The following is a 21,040-nucleotide window of genomic DNA, read 5'->3' as shown; positions in this document are numbered from 1 at the left end:
CACTTATCTTCGATACTTTCTTGATGCCTTATAGAATATCTGCATTTACTAGTCTCTGCATCTCTTCTATGTGTGGCAGCTCAACTCTGCATGGCGTCACCATTCTTCTTTGCCATTCACTGGTACTGCTTCTTCCGGGATTTCATTCAAAACGCCATCGTACTGTCTCGTGTGCAGGTATGGTTTTCTCAATGGGAACCTTGCCTCCAGGATTCTCCTTGGTATTGGTATTTTCACTGGTACAGCACGTGTCTCTCACTCTGGTTCCCAACATATAGGCAATATGGGCAAAGTAGTTGAGGTAGGGGTACTTAGCTCCTTCTCTGCACTCCCCCTCTGGGCGATTCATTAACCACTCTCCCATCATCCTTCACATCTAGTCATCCTTGTCTGAAGAAATGCTTCTTTGGAATCCATATCTTTAAGACTCCCTTCAGGCATCCAGCTGATTTCACATGCTCATCCTTGTTCCAAGTCATGAGCATGCACTGTCCACTTGGAGTACAATAGATCCATCTTCCCACATACTTCTTATGGTTCTTTGGATATAGGAATTTCGTTCCCTCAGGTACATGGATGCTGGCCTCACAAAGTCTCCAATTTCTTCATCTGTTAAATCTCTGGCCTTCCATCCTGATTCAACATCGATCACGATTTTCATCCTTGTGGCTTTCTTTGCTGTCTTCTTGCAATGGGGGATTATTATCTTGATCACACATAATCCAAGCAACACCAACACGATCAGGGCCCCAAGGAACTTGAACATATCTGCCATCCATTGTGGAACCATAGAAAAAAGCGATCCAAACCAGCTGTCATCAGCAATGTCTTCTACTTCGTCTATCATCTGGACGTGTAGCTTTGTTAGCATCTCTATGGCCTTTGTCAAGGTGCCATTCTCATCATCGTGAGAAGGTATGAACGTGCAACATGATTCTCCAATTTTGCACAAACCACTCCATCCATAGCTGTGATCATGTCCAGGACGTATCTATTCTGAAGGCTCATCAGTCGTATGGCTCTCATCCCTTCTCTGATGGCATTGAATCCCTTTATAGTTGTGTTGATCGTCTGCCGCAACTCCCATCTGGTAATCAGCAGCCATTTGGTATTTGCTCCAACCTGGATTCTCGGCATGAAGATCAACATAAACACTGACAAAGTCTGGCTGAACAGTCTGTGCTCATAAGGGATGGAGTCAAAAGCCTCTATTGACTTGGCAGAGAAATAGTTCCCCCTCTTCATTCAATTAATCAGTTCAATAGATCTCTTCTTCCTCAGGTGAGCATCTGCTTTCGGGAAACTGTCAAGACTCAAGCCACATTTAGGAATCACCAATGCTGAACATGAACATTCACCAATGAACATCATCCTCCCCAATCATTGAGCAGCTTCATGTAGGCTCTGGATCCACAAGCCCAATAGTGATCCATGATTACTGCTGTTCCAAGTTTTATTCCTGGCACATCAACAATTCAACCACAGTTCTGGTTCTCTCCATCTTTTCTTGTGACATTATTTCTGAAGCACAGCTTTGCACTCTCCAAAGGCACTATCTCGAAGAGTCCTCCTCTATCTTCAACCCAAGTCAGTAGCTTAGCAAGTCTTGGTCATAGTGGCTTGCATCCATTTTGCACTATGTCAATGGCTGGTTGATAAGAACCAATAACCACCCGGGCTCTGCAGATAACCACTCCTCCTTCCCATTCATCATGTGATAACACTGATCCCCAAATCTGCATTTGGCCTCTGTTCTTCCATCTACACATTTCTTCTGCAGATTTTCCTGGACTCTCAAGTCTTCTGTTTACTTCCCATCTGATTCAAGCTGCTTTTACTCCAGGCTTTTCGTATCTGATCACGTGGTTCTTAGTATGCGCCCTATTTCTTGTCTTCCGTGTCCTGAATGTAGTCATCTTTATGTGGATCTGTCCATTCAGTTGCCCATTTGAGATTGGCCTCTTGTACGACAGAGTGCTATGTGTGAAAGACAATGTGCTGTCTGGACGTCTATTTCAATGGCTATGAAGATCTTGGACTTCCCCATGCTTTAGGGCAGGAGTACACAGACAAAGCGTTCCTCCTTTGAGGTCCTCCTTCCCACTTCTTTCATATGCTGATAACATATGTTATTCCCCAAGTGTGCAGTCCTATCCTGGTAATCATTCAGCTCATGATCATCATTCCTAGCACTTCCTCTAGATCTCGTTCTTTTCTTACAAGCTTCTCTAAACATCTCATGAAGTTATGTCAGCATAGTTTCCTTTACTGGACCAATCATAGAACCAGTTGTCAGTGGACTGGGTGTTTTTACATGTACTACCTGTATAGCAGAAAGATCTAGAAGTTACATTTTATCAACATAATATTTAGGCATAAAAATTATTTGCATAATTTTCATACATGATTAAAATGTAACCCAGGTTTATTCATCACAGGCCCAGGTGCTCTTGTGTGCATCTCTAGAGTAGGAACAATTACATAAGGTCTGTACTTCTTCTCATACCGGTCCCTCCTTGTCGGAGCCAAGGACGGGTTCTTCATTAGGGACAGTCCCTCGTCCCAAATGTTTTCCAGTAACGGGATAGACAACACAGTCTTTCTCTTGGCTTCCCGGCGCTGGTACAGGAAGCCCTCCTTTTCTTCAGCGCGAACAGTTCCGAGGCCCTAGAGATCATGTTGTGAAAAGAGCCAATCTCATCGGGGGACAACGCCCTGGCCGGTGGGGACAGGAGATCCGCTCGGTCGTCGTCCATGCCCGTGCCCATCGTCGCAGTGTCCGGTTCTGTGACGTCCTTCGGAGGAGGGGGAAGGAGGTGACAGGAGACAAGGAGGTGGTGGATGAACTCTCCTCTTCTTGGCCGGTGGTTTACCCGAGGGTCCGGGTGCCACGGGATCTCTCGCCAGCGGCAGGGGCATCCTTGTCCGAATTTCGGAACACAAGGTGTGCAAGGCCTGGAGACTGTCCACTGAGAGGTCTGCTGTTGGCTGCAGCGGTGGCTGCAGCGGATGCAACAGCGGCGTAATGCCCTGTGGATCTTCACCACCCTGATCCTGCTCGTCAGTCTCTTCACCGCTCTCCACATCTCCTTCGTTGTGGTCCCTTCCGTAGGACCTGGCCTCGACGAACCTCTGGTTCAACAGGTCACTAACGGCCTTCAGACCAGAAAGCTCCTTGTTGGAGCAGACATCTGTGCCCAGCAGGACTACCACACCCCCCCTTCTTCTCAACCAGGGGAGACGGTTTCGGGGAGATGACCGGCATCATCTTCACCGGCATCTTCTCAATGGGCAGAAAAGAGGATTCCCTCCTGGCTGGCAGGGAAACTCTCACCTTGCGGACTGTCTCCTGTGATCCTGCACCCACGGCCTTCGCTAGGGTCGCCACCATTCCCTCCAGGGAGGTCTTCGGCTGGTGGACCTGGGCCTTCACCATTTTGGGCATGCCAGAGGCCTTCACCGCGGGAGAAGGGTCAGTGCCCCGCTCCCCTTTGGCCTTCTCTGTCGGTGTCGACCGGGACTTCTCCCGAAGCTTACCCAGGTGCTCTGCCTTCCTCTTCTTCGACTTGCCGGACCGTTGGCTCGTGGTCGAATGCACCGGAGATGCTGCGCATGACTTGGCCACTGTGGAGCCCACCTCAACGGCACTCCTGGTGCCCGCGGACTTGCGGGGCTTTGCCTTCTGTTGGGCCCCCGTCGCTGGGGCGCCCTCACAAGACTTAGAAGACCGCTCCGACTACTACTTCTGGCTAGGTGGGGCATGCTGTAGGGACTCATCCATAGCAGGGGCCTTCACCTGGAGCCACACGGAGAGCCGCTTGCGACGGTCCTTCATGGTGCGGGGAACCATATCCTTGCAGAACACACAGGCCTCCTCCACGTGCATTTGGTCGAAATGAAGGCAGTAGAGACACAGCGAGTGTCCATCGTCCAGGAAGATGTTCCTTAGTCTGCATCCCGGGCAAATCCGGAACAGGGGTGTCGAGTGTCCATTGTCTTCGGCTAGGTCTACGCGGTGTAGGCCTCCAAGAATCTTCTGGAATCCTCCAAGAAGGTAATTGGATGAAAGGGGCGTGGAAAGTACAGAGAAATGGGTCCCCATGTGTCAGTAGATGGATCGGTGGAGCCAGAGGCTCGACTGATTGAAAAATAGAGCAAAACTCTTCGAAAAATCACGAAACGCAGTAAAAGCTCGAGAACTATAGCACGAGGACTCCCAACACTTGAACGTGTGGTAAAAATCTGAAGATGGCTGCCAGAGTCTTAGGTAGAGGGCAATCATTGGTTGGAGGCATTAGGACCCAGAGACCAGTGATTGGTTGTTAGGAGAAAGACAGTTCAGAAGTGAAACTGAAACTGATTTTTTTCTTTACCGAGGATTCCCAGCCTGATGACGGAGAATATTCATGAGCATGTGAATCCATGCCAGACCCCATGCCGGAGAATACATAATATAGGGGATAGTGATGACCCCTGAGGAACTCCACAAAGCACTGGCAAGTCATTGGAATAAAAAGCTCCAAGTTTAACTACATGGGTCATATGTTCCAGAAAAGAGGAGAACCACTTCAAAGTGTCCTCCGAGACCCAGGCAACTGTTGAAGGTCTCTTCAGCAGCTGGCCGAAGTCTACTGTGTCAAAAGCCGCTGACAGATCGAGCATGATCAGCATACTCACACCATCGTCAGTGGCACTTAGAATATAATCCCACACAGCCACCAGGGCGGTCTCAGTCCCATGGCCGGGTCTGAAACCAGACTAGACAATATCTAGAATAGCATTTTCCTCTTGATAAGTCTGCAGCGGTGTGGTGACTATTCTTTTCAAAATCTTTGCTGTCCAGAGCAAGCCTCCAATAAGCCGATCATTTCCTAAAACCTAATGATCCAGGGTGGGTTTTTTCAGCAAGGGCGTAAGGACCGATTTCTTAAGTTCTTGTGGCACCACCCGCTGGGTTAGGGAAGCATTCACAAAATGTGTCAAAAAAGGTTTCAAAGATGACGCATGGTGTACTGCCAGGTAAGCTTCGATAGAGTCATAATGATGATTAGTAGGTTTCAACTTAAGAATCAAGGACTCAATTTCCTCGGATTCTACTGGTGAGAAGGAGAAGGAGGATGACACAGACGTAGCAGTCTTTGGCAACCCTTGTTTGGGTCAGTCATTATTATGGTAGTGGTTTGTGAGTCAATACACTCACGAATAGTTTGAATCTTATCATAAAAAAAAGCATTCAAATAATTTGCTAGGGCGCAGGAAGGGGATAACTTAAAAGAGCACAGGATGGAAGCTAGAGGTTCTTAATTGTGACAAATAATTCCTTGCACTGATATATTGAGGCAGTAATTTGACTTTGAAAGAACTGTGATTTTGCCTGAATAATTCCTTGTTTCTAAGCCGCCAGTGCCCCTTTGGCATCATGGCGGGAAGATGGGTTTTTAATTTTGTGCCAGATTGTTTCCTTCTTTCGATAATTCTGCTTTAGCTCTCTAGAGGCTTCTGAAAACCAGTCACTGAAGGCTGGTTTGTTGTAGACTGCAACAGTAAAGGTGAAACATCTACAGAGACAGATTCCCTGCACTGGTAGCCATAGGGACTGACCAGTGCACCCCAAACAAAATGAGTCACTCTCCCCAAGAACATCAGTTAGGATCCAACCAAAATAGCAGATTTGCTCCGGGACTCCACTGAAACCAATGGAGGAAAGTTGCAAAAAGAAAACATCCTAACCAGATAACATTAATGAAAATCTTTATATCTCGAACAGTGATTCAATTGTACAATTTTCAAAGGATGGTGTTAATTTAGATGAAAGCTGTAGCATACAAAGTTACTAGACAGTTTTCTGGATGTAGAAAGAACGCACATCCTCATAACTAGTTGGGAGTGGAATAGTCTTGTGGATCAAAATTACTCTTGCTTTCAAAAATCATAGAGGCAGATGGGGGAACCAGTTTTCTAAGAAACTTAACAGGTGCACTGGAAAGGATTAGTATAGTCATAGTACCCATTTTGTTCTCTCTGGCGTGCCAGGCTAGTAGTTAGCATCAATGCAAATGCATAGCGAGACTGCATAGTATTTTCTAACAGCACACAGTGTTCACACATACGTTTAACATCATTATCATCGAAACAAAAACTCATGACAATTCAACGGAAATAAAGGGTAGTGAAAAGTGAAATTCCAAAAAACAATAACTCTAAACCTAGAACTAATCTATTGGAAATAACAACACATATTTAAAGTTAATTGTAATTTAGACATAAAATTATCTGACAAGATATCACCAGGAACAGGGTTACATATTGGCATCTTAAAACAAAGGTTCAGAGTAACTGCTAGAAATGAGAACAGCATGTAAGTAAAAAAAGAACACATACCAATCCCAGGTCCTTCATAAAGCATTCGTTCCCGTTCCATCGTCTGTTTGATAATCGTCTCCCTTGAACAGTGTTGCCTTCCTTGCCTGCCCTTGATGCTGTTATGCAATTCAATCTGCTCCAGCTCACCACTAAACCTATTTAAATATCTTGCCAGGAGAAAAAAAGATGTGCCTGTAGATGTGGATAATTTGAAAGCACTTGAGACATCTCATGATATATTAAACATTTCTTTAAAAAGAAAAAAGTCCCGATTTAATAATGTTTTTTTAACTGTACATTTCAGAAAGATTTTCAAAAAAAGATCCCACATTGCAATGTATAAGTTATCTAAAACAGTTTGTTAGTGGTCATAGCGAGTCAATGGGTAAACGTCTGGTAATGGTTTAATTTTGACTTCCTAGATTTACTATAGAACATCAGGCTGTCTAGCATTTAGATGTCTGAAACTGGCTTTCAACTTACCTTTTCAGAAATACGTTGTGAACAGATTTTTGAAGAAACATACATATTGAGGAACAAACAGATTTATTCCATGGATGTTGAAATCGAGTCTAGTGGTGTTGAGATAAGAGATCTTCTGGCCACTGGCCACTCTTAATGCAAGAGGTAAGGTCTTTACGCCCTCTGCTGAGCTGTTGAGCGATTCGAATATTTATGAAGATTCAGTTGTCTAATTTGGTTGGTTACATGTATTTGAATAGCAGTTTTACTGCTCTATTATTCTTGATTGTTAGGTTTGGACAGACAACATTATTGAAGCATTGAGCTACTGCAGATCAAGTGGTCATTTTTGGACCTTTGTTTATTGCTATGAGCCATCCAGGTAAATGACAACTACAGTATGGGAGATTATCGTATAATTCTCATGTATCAAATGGTCGGAATACTAAATGCTTTATTACTTTGGTTTATTTGCTTTGTAGATTTCTCCTTTAAGAATCTGAAGAAGAATTCTATGTCATTTGCTCCAGATGAAGGGATAAGCATGAAGGGATTAGCAATACACGTGTTGTTGAAGTTGCGGACAAGAGGGATTCCTAACGCATATTTGGGGAGTTGTCCAAAACTGGGACCGTTGTGCAAAGAAATTGAAAATGTGATTTGAAAAATTGTGGGGTTGTGTTTTGCAACTAAGCCTGCCTTTGTGTTGCATGGATTGACTTCCGAAGGCTAGTGGGAGGAGAAGGGGAGCCAATAACAGGTGTTAAAAAATATGAATAGGGCAGCAAAGCTTGCCATTACCCTCTATGTGGCCATTACCCTCCATGTAGGATAAAAAGGATGCACCTTTGATATGACAGTGGCTCCACAAACTATGGGAAATTCTTGCAAAGGAGAGGTTGACTGCGTATTAGAGGCAGTATACACAAATTCATATCAAGCTGGAGCCCTTTGATCCACCTCCTAAGCTTCATGTGACTAAGCGGTTTCAGACCCACGAACTTACGGACGGTCTTTCAGGTGAAAGGTTAACCTTGACAATCTAAATAGTTTAATGCACCTTACAAACTGGCCAAACACAAGTTAGCAATGGCCCCTTGTTGGTGTGGAGTTCATAAGAGGCAGATGTGGGTGGCAGGGAAACGTCCGGGCAAATATTGTCACACACTGTATATCTTTTCATTTTTTTCCACAACACATTAATTTAGTTTTCCCTGTATTAACCATAAGTCCCTTCTTTTTTTTTAAACAATTTTTATTGGTTTTCAAACAAACATTACATTTAACAATCAACAATAAACCAACAACTCCCACAGTACTTGTCTTGTTTTGCATTATGCGGACATATGCTTAATGTCTACTGTTTCCTTTATCCCTCCCTCCAACAAGCCTACCCCGCTCCATCCCTTTGCTCTTTATTCATTGGTGGTATTTCCTCGTCAGTATCTTCGGGGGATTCTGTACTCGAGCACCCTTGGATGGGGACCCAGAGTGTGGCCACTAGGTGTTTCCAGGCTGTTAGGGTTTCTGTTTCTTCCTCTCCCTTTACTAGCTGCCTCACTTCATACAACAGTTTCAGCTTCGGACCATTTACGGAGATCGGCCCACCAGACCTCTACCTTGGGGTGCTTTCCAACCCATGGCTATCATGCGCTTGGCCAGTATGTAGGCCATGTCTCTGAGATTGCTAACATGTTTTAATGGTGTGGCCTGGGGAACCCTCTCACCATGCATGCCGATATTGAGTCTATTTTCAGGTTAATCTCTCTCTCGCTTAGTCTTTGAGCTACTTCTCCCTAATACCGTCTTATTTCGGGGCATTGCCAGAACATATGCATCAGCCCAGCATTCTCCTCCCTGCATTTAGGACATTTTTGTGGTCCCGCGCCTTTAAATCGCAAAATTCTCAAGGGGGTCATGTATGCTCTGTGGATTATATACAGTTGTATTTGTTGTAGCCTCGCATTTCTGGGCACTTTTTTTGTGGTACCGCTGTACCTTTTCCCATAGCCCATCCGTCATTGGTTCTCCGGCTTCCTCCTCCCATTCCTGTTTTAGCTGTGTCACCTCTTTTCCCACTCTTGACATCAGTAGTTCATATATCCGAGAGACCTCATGTCCTCCTTCCGAGATGTCGTACAGTGTTTCAATGGCCATGTCTGGTTGCTCCCCTAGCGTTAGTCCAGACCATGGCTCTTTCCCTTTTCGTACTAGTCTATTATAAGTTATATGTTGTCCCAGGTGTAACCCAGTTTCCTATACCAGCTCATCAAACCCCTTTACCACCCCCTCTAGCCATATATCGCCCGTCGTTACAATCCCTACTAGCTCGCAGTAGGTACGGATCGATCTCCTTAATTGGACATCTCCTCCGGTCAGTGTCACTAGCGGCACTTGCGGTGAATATGGGTCAGGTTATTTATGGACTGGCACATTTTACGCCATATTAGCTTCTCTAGTGCCAGCATACCTGAACTCTTCCCAGTTTCACAATTGGGAAGCTAGATCCATTCTCTCAGGAAATACGGGGCACATTTGTGTCCCAACAACCTGGACTCTGCTGTGGAGTCTTCAGATAGCCATTCAGTCATGTATCTCAGTTGGCTGGCCAGGTAATACATCTCAAAATTGGGTAGGTTTATGCCTCCTTTGTCGTATGTGTTTTGCAGTTTCCATAGGGCTATCCTGTTCCTTGAGTTCGCCCATAAAGATTCTCTGCATATGCCTTGGAGTTTGGAGAAGCGCCTCGGTATGATGTGTGGTATGTTCCCAAAAAGGTGCAATAATCTGGCCAATACCACATAATTAGGGGGAGTTTGGTCCAGAACGTCATGCTATTGGCAACTTTCGTTAGGGCTTTTTCAGTATTATTTATATGTTCTGCCTCTGTTGTAGGGTAAATATCGATTCCCAGGTATCTAAAGGTATCTATCACCTAGGGGACTGGCAGTGCTGGTAGCTTGTCTTGTGGGACCCATATATACCGTCCTAGGGGGAATATACAGGACTTTTTAGGGTTTACTGCAATACCCGAGAGCATTGCGAATCGCTCAAGTACCGCAAGGATATATTGCAAGTTTTCTTCTGGGTATCTCGGGTATAGTAGCATATCGTCTTCATACAGCGATATTAAGTGTGGCCTCCCCTTTGTGTAAATCCCTACTTCCTCGTATTGTTATCTCAGGTATATCGCTAGGGGTTGTAGCACTAGGATATACAACATTGGGGACCAGGGGCATCCCCGTCTTTTGCCTCTACTAAGCTGCCATCTTTCTGAAATAACCGCTCCTGTTCTAACTCTGGCTAGTGGTGAGCTATATAGTAATTCCACCCATTTCAGGTACCCTGGTCCCATCCCATTTTCTTCTAGGGTTGCCAGCAGTCATGGCCATTTGACCAAGTCAAATGCCTTTACTGCATCTAATGACACTATAGCTAATTCGCCTGAGGCACCCTGGTACTGCTCTATGACGTAATGTAGTCTTCTAAGGTTATTGGATATACTTCTATGTGGGACATATCCAGTCTGATCAGAGTGTATCAATTTACTGATAACCCCTTTCATCCTGTTTGCGAGCACAGCCGTAAGGATTTTGATGTCCTGGTTCAGCATCGACAACGGTCTGTACGATCCGCAGTCTGTGCCCAGCTTGTTGGGTTTGAGGAGTGGGATGATAATCGCTTCTCTGAGAGATTCCGGTAGAGGCCCCACCTCGTAAGCTTCATTTAGCGTTGCTAACAGCGGGGGGGGGGCGAGTACTTCTTTCTTATAGGTTTATAGAATACGCTAGGGAGGCCATCTGTGCCTGGAGTCTTGCTAGTCGGTAGCTGCTCTACCACCGCCTCTAATTCTTCTAATGTGATCGGGGCTTCTAGATTTTCCTGTTCTTCCGCACTTATTTTCAGTAAACCAATATCCGTCAAGGTTTCTACTATTTCCATGTCACATCCCGACACAGTATCGCTATACAATTGCTTGTAGAATTCAAGAAACCCTTCATTCACGCCTTCTTGGGTATCCAGTGTCAGTCCACCCTCTCCTTGTATCTCTCTGATTGTGGGCCTAGGGATCTTGCTTTCATATAGCCATGCCAGTAATCTTCCTGGTTTATCCCCCTCAGCGTGTTGCCGCTGTGTATTTTTTGTCATTTAAGTTACACAGTCTCTCCCAAAATCCCATACATTCCTGCTGTAGTCGGGTGATGTTATTAGTATCTTGCTGTGAATGGTTCCCGTTGTTTGTTAGCATCTCTAATTTCTCCTCCACGTTCTGAAGTTGTAGCAGTATACCCCCCCTGTAGTTCCTTGGATTTGGCTATAGCTGCTCCTCTAACCACCACTTTAAAAGCCTCCCACAGGGTTCGAGTTGACTTTACACTTTGCGTGTTAATTCAGAAGTATTCCACTTATTTTGCTTCTGAGGTCTTCTCTAAAGACCATGTCCTTCAAGGCCTCTGCTCTAAGTCTCCAAGTGGGGATCCTGGCTCTGGGGATTGCATATTACCATGATAAAGTCAGTGGCGAGTGGTCTGAAAGGACTCTCGCTCTCTATTCAGAGTGGATCTCTTGGGAGACAAATATGTAATCTAACCTTGTGTGCAGATTTGGAGGGACAGAGTAATGCGAGTAATGCCTGTCACGTGGGTGGTACAGCCTCAACCATAAGTCCCTTCTTATTGCAGAAATCCATGAACTGATCGGTCAATATCTTCAACCCACTTGGGGTGCGGGAAACTAATACTGCGTTGCCGGCATATGTAAGGATACTAACCCAGTCAACCGCAAGCCTAGGGGCGTCCACATGTTTGACGAACAAATGATTGACAATATCCTTAAAAAAGATCGAGAAGACGGTGGGAGCCAGCACGCAGCCCTGTCGCACCCCTAAACAAGTCACACATCTGCAGGTATGGTACCCAAAAACGAATCACATGCTCATACAAGTCCACTGGGACTTTGTCAGGGTTCTGGGGCTGTACCTCCATGCTGGGACATGACAGCTTCCTCTACCTCTTTGGATGTGAATGACAACTAATCCATGTTAGCCACGTGGCGAGAAAGAAAAATGATTTGGTTGGCAGACTTGATGGACATGAGAAGGTTGGTTTTCTTTGCCCTACACTCTGCGTCAAATCAACCCGCCAATTGTCTGTTAGATTATCTATCCTTAGGTGGGCGGGACGCAGTGGTGTGGTGCTGGTACATCACATTAATGAATGTGCTATTTAATTCCCAGAGCGTCTCATCCCTAATTGTCCTATTAGTAAAAGCTTCATCAATCATAGGTAATGCCTCTGAAAAACTATTAGCCATATTAGCATCATGATTCCACAGATACCATTTTCACCTTTTTCAATTTTTACTGCTAGTTGGTAGGTAAGAATTGGTGTAGTAACACGGTGTGAGACTACACAACACTTTGCTTGGTATTAGGTAACCCACCTTTTGGTATGTATATGTGTGTACTATTGAAGTTGGTAATGTGACTATCGCAAGAGGGGTAAATGTGAGCTGTACAGCTGTAGCAATGACATTTGTAAATTCAACTATCCAAGTAATACTTACACTCAAGGTTTCAGTTATAAATAGTTCTTTATTTATTTCACATCAATTTTAAATAAGCATTCTTAAAAAAGGGGAATTAATGTAATAATCAAAATAAACAGCACAACAGCAGATCTCGAATACCGGTTGGGCTTGCTTCACTCCCTGGGTCCTTTTCTCTGGTTAGGGGACTAGAGCATGGGTCGTCCTGCTTCTGGAGGGTCCTTAGGAGACTCCTGGAACTACTGGCCTGATTTCAGACGTTGCACTCGACTACGGATTTCTCGACTCCTGGCACTTTGTTCTTGCAGCAGCGAAGAAGTATAGCCAATCAGGGACGATGGTCCAGTGCAGCTGATCTCACGGTTAGTTGGTCCCACTAACCCAAGGGAAGAAGTCGTCCTTTCCGGAGCTTCTCTTGTCAATCAGAAAAAGGAGTTTCAGCACAGCAGCATGGCTTCACCAGGCAATTCAAAGGTCCAGGAGGATGCAGCAAACTTTGTTCATGGTTTCTTCGTCAGGTGTTTCTCTGAGTGGGCAACTCTGCCTCTAGTCCCAAAACCATCCCCTTTTAAACAAGTTTCTCCCATTCATGCACAGCCTAGGCTGTCACTTAAACAGCAGGGTGGCTGTCCTAAAAGGACAGCCAGCCAGCCAATCAGGACTGGTTGCATTCATACACTCCTAGAGACAAAGGACGGGAGTTTCGGGAACCTCCCTCACATCCTGCCTTTCTAGACACACTGGAGCCAGAGGCAGGCTTCAGGGTTGAAACCTGCCAAAGACAAAACGATCAAACCTTGCTCAACGTGCACAGAAAAACCCAAGAAAGACCTCACAAATAGAAAATGATGAAAAAAGAAGACCGGGGCCATTTTGACAAAATGGTCACCCATGGGTGCTATACTGCAGCTGCGGATTCAGCCTGAGGTAGAAAAGCACAGTGGTAGGAACATTAACCCCCTGCCACCTGCCATTTAAAGTAGTGAGGGTAACATAAAAAATGTACATGAGAATGTAGGATCAGGGGCTACTAGGTAACCCGCCAGCACTCTACATAAAATGGGTTGTGCTGGACCTACAAAGAGAAAAGGTAAATAAAGTCACTATTCTTGGGAACGGTAGATCACACAAGAAAAGGTATGTAAATGTTATGAGAAATCTAAAGGATGTATCTGTGACACTCCACTGAAGGTGATGTGTGTCACCATACAAAAGGTAGATGCCAATGGAGTTTGTCAGACTCCAAAAAAACAGTGGAAACACATAATCCAAATCAGGTCAAAACATGTGAGAGGGTGAAAAAAAGGTTTCACTCATTCCAGTTTTAAAATTAAGAAGTCCTAAAGTCCAGCAAAAGAGCTGGGGGTCTCCAAGGTTGGAGGTTTTAGCACTAAAAATAAAACATTCTTAACACTCGCCCCCCCTACCCCCAGACTAAAGGACAGGAGGATCTAATCCTCACCAGGATGGATCTCCTGTTGAAAGTCGGTTAAATTGTTGTCCGTGTCCACCAGCAATCTTTTGTAACCCTTGCCATAGCACTTTTTAACATTAGTTTTCATGTGCAAGCTATATGACCTACAAATACTGTTGGGTACATCTCTCTTGTTTAATGTATAGGGGATCTGATTTAACAGTCCCTCAGAAGCTGTGGCAACATATGAACCTGCTATAGGCTTTTTCAAGGGGTTCTTGGAAAGAAATCCCTTAGACCTAGAGGGGCCTCCATGATTCCTCACCACCTCTCTCCGAAGAGCAGGTTGGGTCTCTGGTATCTTGGTTAGAGGGGTTGTGGTCAAGTAAGGTACATGCTTCCACTTCCTCTTAGACCTTGTTTTACCTGGCTTAGGACTTTCCCTCCTAACACTAGTATTTGTACTGGAGTCTTCAGTAGAAGATCCAACAATCTTAAGGTGTTCAGCTTAAAATTAGTGTTCCTGGTTTTCCATGAGTTTTGAGAATTACCACTTCTCACAGGCCTAGACAGGGATCCAATGTGGCTACCCACCCCTTCCTAAGAAGGAGTGTTGATCAAATACTGTACAATTGGAGTGGAAATGATGGAGCATGTCCTACGATCGCATTTCCCTAATACTCTGGTCTTGGATTTGCCTTGGTTAGAGGTTAACTTAGTAACACAAGGATTTACAGAGGGGTTCTCGGTAGAGGGTCCCACAGGCTCAGAATGGTCTCTTAAGTTGCCTCTCTAGAAAACTTGGTTTGTTCATGTTTCTTCCTATTGGGAGGCCTGGGGTACTGGACACTACTCCTAGAGTCTTTAAGTCATTCCCAAACAGGACTCTCCCAGGCAGCTCATTCTGTACACTAACAGGGATCCTTACTGTCAGACTGTTACACTGAATGAGAGCTGGTATAATTGGAACCATTTGGACAGGGGCTCCAGCAAATCTAGTGGGACCTTTGGGTGCCTTAGCCACATCCTCAGGCTTTAAAAAAGTTCACCCACAACTGTTCTGCTGGCCCCAGTGTCTCTCATGGCAGGGGTCCCCTTGCCATTCACAAGAACACAGTCCGTAAAATACCCTTTGGTGTAATCTGGGATGGAGCTATACACATCCATATTCTAGTTTTCACACAAAACAGGGATACTAAAGATACACTGTCTTGAACTCCAGGGGTTTCTTGAGCCAGTAAGTGAAAGTGTGCACTAGCCATTTGAACTTCTCCATCAGGGATGAAGGCTAAGGAAGCAGTGTTGACCCCTGCTTGAATCTGGGATCCCCTTTCACATGGTCCACAGACCCATAGACAAAACATTTCCCGGGTGTTCTCTGGAATGGGAGTTTCTGCTGACCTCCCTCTGATTGGGCACCAGGGGGTTCACTAGACCTACAAGGTTTCCCATGGAATTTAGCCTTATACTGTTTGTGAACCTCTTCTGGGTGGTTAGAATTAGAAACGTCTTTATCCTCACTTCTGTGCTGCTTTCTCTCCTCCTTTTTGTGAGTGGCCCAGAATCCTTGTGAGTGGCCCTGTTGGCTACCCACGAGTCAGCTTGTGCTTGCTTTTGAGGATACATTTCCTTTGAGTCAGCCAGGTGCTGTCTCAGCTCAGGTGAGCAGGCATCAAAAATAGACAAAAAAAGATCTCATTGCTTCAAATGAGTGTACTCTGTACCACTTAACCCAACCATCTGAGTTTTTCAAACATTCACATACCCAGGTAGCCCAAGGGGTACCATCAGTCTTTTTGAGGGTCCTAAACCTCTTAGGGGACTGGGAAGGAGTTGTCGCAAATCTGGTTATTAATGCCACCTTAACTGACTCGTAATCCTTTCCATCACTGGCACCCAACTCCATACCAGCATCACAGCCATTCAGGGGGAGCTCAGGCATGAGCCATGGAATCAAATCATTCCCTCTTATTCTTTGAAGACCAATGGTGTATTCGAACGTACCCAGCCAATCCAACAGATCAAGTTTAGGTTCATACATACTCACTGCTTCTTTAGGAAAGTGAGGCCTATTGGGGCTAGCATACCTAGAAGACCGTGAAAGGGAAGCAGAATCAAGGGACATCTTTCTCATCTCCATTTCATGCTGCATTTCTTAGTTTTTCTTAGTTTCGTTTCACCTCTTGATGTTTGGTTTGAGCTTGGACATCTAGTTTCTTGAACTTCAACTCTAATCTTAAGTCTCTCAAGTGCAACATATTCTGGGTTTAGATTTGGAAATTGTGAGGTCACAATGGGAATTGGCTGAGGTACAGGGGCAGGCTGTGGAAGAGGGTGGCTCCCTTTTGGAGACTCCTCTCCCTCATCTAATTCCTCTTACAGATTGAAGTTTAACTCTAAACTAGCATCCTCATCATTATCTTCCACATTATGTTGGCTAGTATGTGTTACAGGCGTACCACCCAAGCTTTGGTGATTTAACAAGCTTACAATCAATTCACATTTCTTTCCTTTCAGAGTCAGACCACTGGTTTTACACATATCTTTGTGAGATCCATCAACCAGCCTTGCAGAATTCCCCTACCTCACCAATCTGCACTTCAGAAGTTAACAGCAGAATGGCTGCGCTGGCTCTCCAGAGCGCCATTCCCTTACATCAAAACTGTGTTTTGCAGCTACAAAAATGATGGCTGCGCTGTCTTTGCCAAGCACCCATTGGGCGAGATGGAACGTGATACACACCGGGAAAGGCTGCCAGTGTGTTCCTTATGTGCACCAAAAATTTCCCATTGAAAAAGGAAATATTTTACATTTAAAATGATGGCGCCCTGATGCCTTTTTCCAACGTTTCAGCAGTACACTGTGTGTTTCAGTGAGACCCAGCTATGGCCAGCCATATTAAGGTTAGGCTCAACCTAAAGAAAGCATTTCTCACTGAATGACAGGCTGTGCAGGCAAGATCTGTGAAATCACAATTTACTCCCAGCCATGAGGAAAAAGGCCTTACCCTGCAACAAAATATCACAGCTGAGCTCTTCACAAGAAGCCCTATTTCTCTGTGCTTATGTTAGTTACAGTGGACCTTTGACTTGAACAGATTTCTGTGTATGAGAAATTGACTAGGGCTCCAAATAATTTTTAGAATCTAGATAAGAGAAAACCGCAGTGACAGCAAAAGGAAAATTCACCATGTGAAAAAATGGTTGCTTTTTGCAAACAAGACAATGGGCCTCATTCCAAGTCTGGCAGTAACCGAGTCGGAAAAACCGGCAAGTTGCTGCCGGACTTGGAATGAATTACTGCCTCCGTGATTGCCAGAATCACTGTGGCATTACAACCACAGTGATCCGGTAATTCCAGAGGTGGAATTCCGTAAATCCCCATTCCCATGGAGTCCGATAGGACTCCATGGGCATGGGGACATTGGAAACACGTGTTCCGTCTATGATGGAGCCGGTGCTTCCATTTCTGTCTGCAGGTGGGTGGCGTTATTCCCACCAGGCCAGACCTGGCGGGAGTAACACCTCTCGCCTGCAGAACTCATAATCTGCCGGTCCAGAAACAATGGTGGTAGCGGGTTTACCACCACCGTTGTTTCCAGACCGGCAGACTCTAAATGAGGCCCTATGTTGGTTTAAAAGTAAATTGTTGGATTAAGGCCCTATCCTTGCATAGAAAGGTGAGGGGGGTTTGTTTTAAAATATATGTAGGATATTTATTACCAACATACTTGCTTCTGGTTCAGGAAAGAAAAAAGAAAATATCTACTGTGAAGTCACAGAACAGGTTTTTTTTTATAGGCCCTGGCTTCAAAGGACATTTGCTTTCTGGGAACAGGATTTGCCTTCCCCCAAAGGACCAGCCCTTGGAAACTATGAATGGACCAAGAGGAAGCATCTCACACGCTCGTCAGACTTTGTGTCTGGGCTCCAGCAGGAAACAAAGGATTCCCAGGACTCTTAGATGTGAAGTCTGGGTAACACCTCTCCTCTGCTGCAACTGCCAGGATCAAAGAAATTGTCATGACAACCACTGGGCCAGTGGGCCAGAGGAAGACATTTGGATTGGGGGGTCGGAACACTGCCCTTCTTTGGGGGTATAGCCGGCCCCTTTGGTTCTAAAGACTTTTCTTTTTAAAACTTATATTTTTGCAATCTGAGAACTTTGGAATGTGAAATTTTGACAGTATGAATGTAGATTGTACGCTTTTAAAATAAGACAATGTGGACCTTTCTGGCAGGTTGTGCACTTAAATGCTGGAAAAATGACATTTCTAGGAAAAGTGCAACGGACCCGGTTATGAAAGTCGGATGAAAATATGACCCACTTTAATGTGCTTCAGTGTACCGAATTGTAGAATTAAAGGTGAACTATTTTCCATGGAAATGGCGAAAGATTGCTAGAATGACTAAATAGCATCGCACCGTTTTGGGATTTGGATCAGCATGTGTATTATAAAATATGTAATCTGACTGTATACATTTCCTGATGACGTGTGAATATGAATGTTTTGCTCCATAACTGAGTTTTGGAAAAATTAATTGTGGTAGGGCCTGGCCATAGTAAACCAACACCATAAAACTGATGTCATGTCTCTAAAAGTCCAACCGGCTGATAGGAAGGCGGTAAGGCGGTAATGATAAACACTGACCAATCCAGTTGTTCGAGGCATGCCCAGCCAAAGCCTGCCCCCATGGTAAATCATGTGATGTCATCCGCCTTAAAAAGGCGGAAGCTCACAGAGACAACAGTCTCTTCTGAATTTCCCGCTCCTGCTATCCAGACATTCTACATTCACTGTGCAAGATTCCAGATTCTACTGCCGGGCCAGAGCACAGCTGACCCTGTCCAGGCAGGACCATTGATCCAGAAAACAAACAACCAATTAAATAAAAAAGATAATCCCTATACTAAGGGAGAAAGAGGGAAAAGCTGTGGTACCCTTTTTGAGGGTATCCTGCGACCAGACTGGCTTCTTGCCCCACTACCTGCATGCCAGCTGTACCGTCGCTAGTCAGTGACCAGACAGGCCCAGCTGTTTCCTTCTAGGAGGGCCCCACCACGGTGACCAGTGACCAGATATTGCCTTGGTGTCCAGAAACCCGGTTGGCTGTCCCAATCCCGAACTCAAGAACTGATGTATCACCCCATCCCATAGCAACACATAGCTTACCCCATCTTGATACCTTGTCTTTGTTCCTCTCTCTAAGTAATCCCATCAATACCCTGATAACTTGTTTAAAACTGTCAGAATTCTCTGTGCATCCTGTCCTTGATTTCCTAGTGTTAGCGCCATTCTTCCACTCATTTTTGTCATTTGTAAGTCCTTAGTACTATTTTGATTAAAATAATTAATTCCCACATAAAGTGCCACACGGCGCGAAGGGGTTAAACTTGCAAAGTAACCTGTGTCGCGGGCGGCGTCTCTCTTTTCTAGCCACTAACATATTGTTTCTGTAAGACTTGTCCTTTCCTTTTTTTAAATGATTTTCTTTGTCAACTGCTTTCATTCATAAAACCAAATTTACTTTCCCATTGAAAACCTCATCCTGTCATCAAGTTAGTCACTCTTTCACTTTCATAATATCCCTATGATGTGCATCTGTCACCCAGCATAAAAACCGCATTCCGATTCTGTCCATTTCACCCATTTTTCAAACCGTTTTGACGTTTAAACCCATGTAATTTAGAAAGTGCAATTTCTATGCGTGTGATTTTGGCTGCACTGTGTTGTCACTTCAAAGTTGATTGTTGAACTGTATGCCCTTTGTTGGTAACTTAGTGTTCTTACATCTCTGATACTGTCATAACTCTCGTTTACCCCATGGCAAAACCCAAAGTCTTTCCAGGCTTCAGGCGAATGGTTGAAGAGTGGGTCAACCTAGCTCATGCCTGTGAGACTGAGGAGCAACAGCAAAAGTTAAAACAGGTGTTCTTAGATTTCCAAGATCTCTTTGCTGTGGACTCCTACGACTGTGGTCGCACCTAGATACATAATACAACAATTCCCACGGACCCTGGAATGACTCCAGTGTTTGTGAAGCAATATCGCTTGCCTCTAGCATCCATGAAGTCCCTGATGCAAATAATTAAAAACCTTCAGTCCTGTGGCATATTTCGTCCAGTCCATGGCACCTTTAATAATCCGGTGCTGGGGATTTTAAAACCAAATGACCAATGGAGACTGCGCAGACCTCAGGGAGCTGAACAAACAGGTCCACATGTCCCGATGGCCTCTTCCCTACATTGACAAAGGGCTGGCCCAGATCCAGAGGTCCAATGTATACACTGCTATTGACCTCACAAATGGATACTGGACTGTGCCCGTCAGTAGGGAGGATCAATACAAGCTGGCCTTTACCTCTGGGGGGCAGCAATACACGTGGACCCCGACTCCCTTCGGATACATAAATTCCGGCAACAAATTCAACATCTTCTTACGTAAGGCCATGCCAGACCTGGGTGAAAGGGGTAACCTGGCCTATGTCAATGATGTCTTGATAAAAAGCTCAACTGTGGAGGAACACATAGCCGACATTCGTTATGTTCTGACCCAGATGAGGGTTGCTGGAGCAAAACTGTCCTTCAAAAAGGCACAGTGGTACAGGACCCGTGTCAACTTCTTTGGACATGAAATCATTCCTTAGGGTCCCTGTCCCCAGGAGAAGAAAGTGGAAGCATTATTAAAACTAAAAACGCCACAACTCTGCATGAGCTAAGAAGCCTCCTTGGACTGACTCATTACAGTAGGAAGTTCATTGAGGATTACGCAGAAGTCACAAGACCCCTGATCCATCGGTTAGTGGGGGTCAAGTGGGAGTGGGGTCCAGAACAAGCCAAGGCAGTAAAACAACTTAAAAGTCTCTCCCAAGTGCCTTGTCTAGCTTACCGTCAAAAACAAAGAGTTCTTCTTGGAGACAGGGTTCTCGAGTACATGCTTGACAGCAGTATTACATCAAAAGCATGACAAGGTCAATAAAGTCTATTAGCGCCATGGCTGCCTCCAAACTCGTGTCCGGGTTCTCGGAATGGGGACTTACCGGGTCATTCCAACCTTGGAGGACCCGGTAAGTCCCCATTATGAAAACCATTCCCCATTCCCATTTGAGCCCCTATAGGGCTCAAATGGGAATGGGAAGGAGCTAATAACAGGCCCGCAAATAGCGGGCCCGTTTTTAGCTCCCTGGTCCTTTGTCCGTTTTGAGCTCCCTGGTCCTTTAGCGGCTCCTGCTAAGGGCGGCTGGTAAAACCAGC

At 45.1% G+C, this 21,040-nt stretch overlaps 1 protein-coding gene across 1 annotated transcript in view; it reads right to left on the bottom strand.

The window, feature by feature from the left end:
• TMA16 (translation machinery associated 16 homolog) overlaps positions 1 to 21,040 on the bottom strand; it is a 207,827-nt gene that overhangs the window by 85,304 nt on the left and 101,483 nt on the right. The window contains exon 5 of the mRNA XM_069631374.1: positions 6,382 to 6,530. Coding sequence (XP_069487475.1) covers positions 6,382 to 6,530 — 149 coding nt within the window. The remainder of the gene's footprint in view (positions 1 to 6,381; positions 6,531 to 21,040) is intronic.

This window comes from Ambystoma mexicanum, chromosome 6q (genome assembly GCF_040938575.1).
Source record: "Ambystoma mexicanum isolate Mex_15411 chromosome 6q, UKY_AmexF1_1, whole genome shotgun sequence".
In the NCBI taxonomy this organism is placed as follows: Eukaryota; Metazoa; Chordata; class Amphibia; order Caudata; family Ambystomatidae; genus Ambystoma; species Ambystoma mexicanum.
This window is presented reverse-complemented; position numbering and strand designations above follow the sequence as displayed.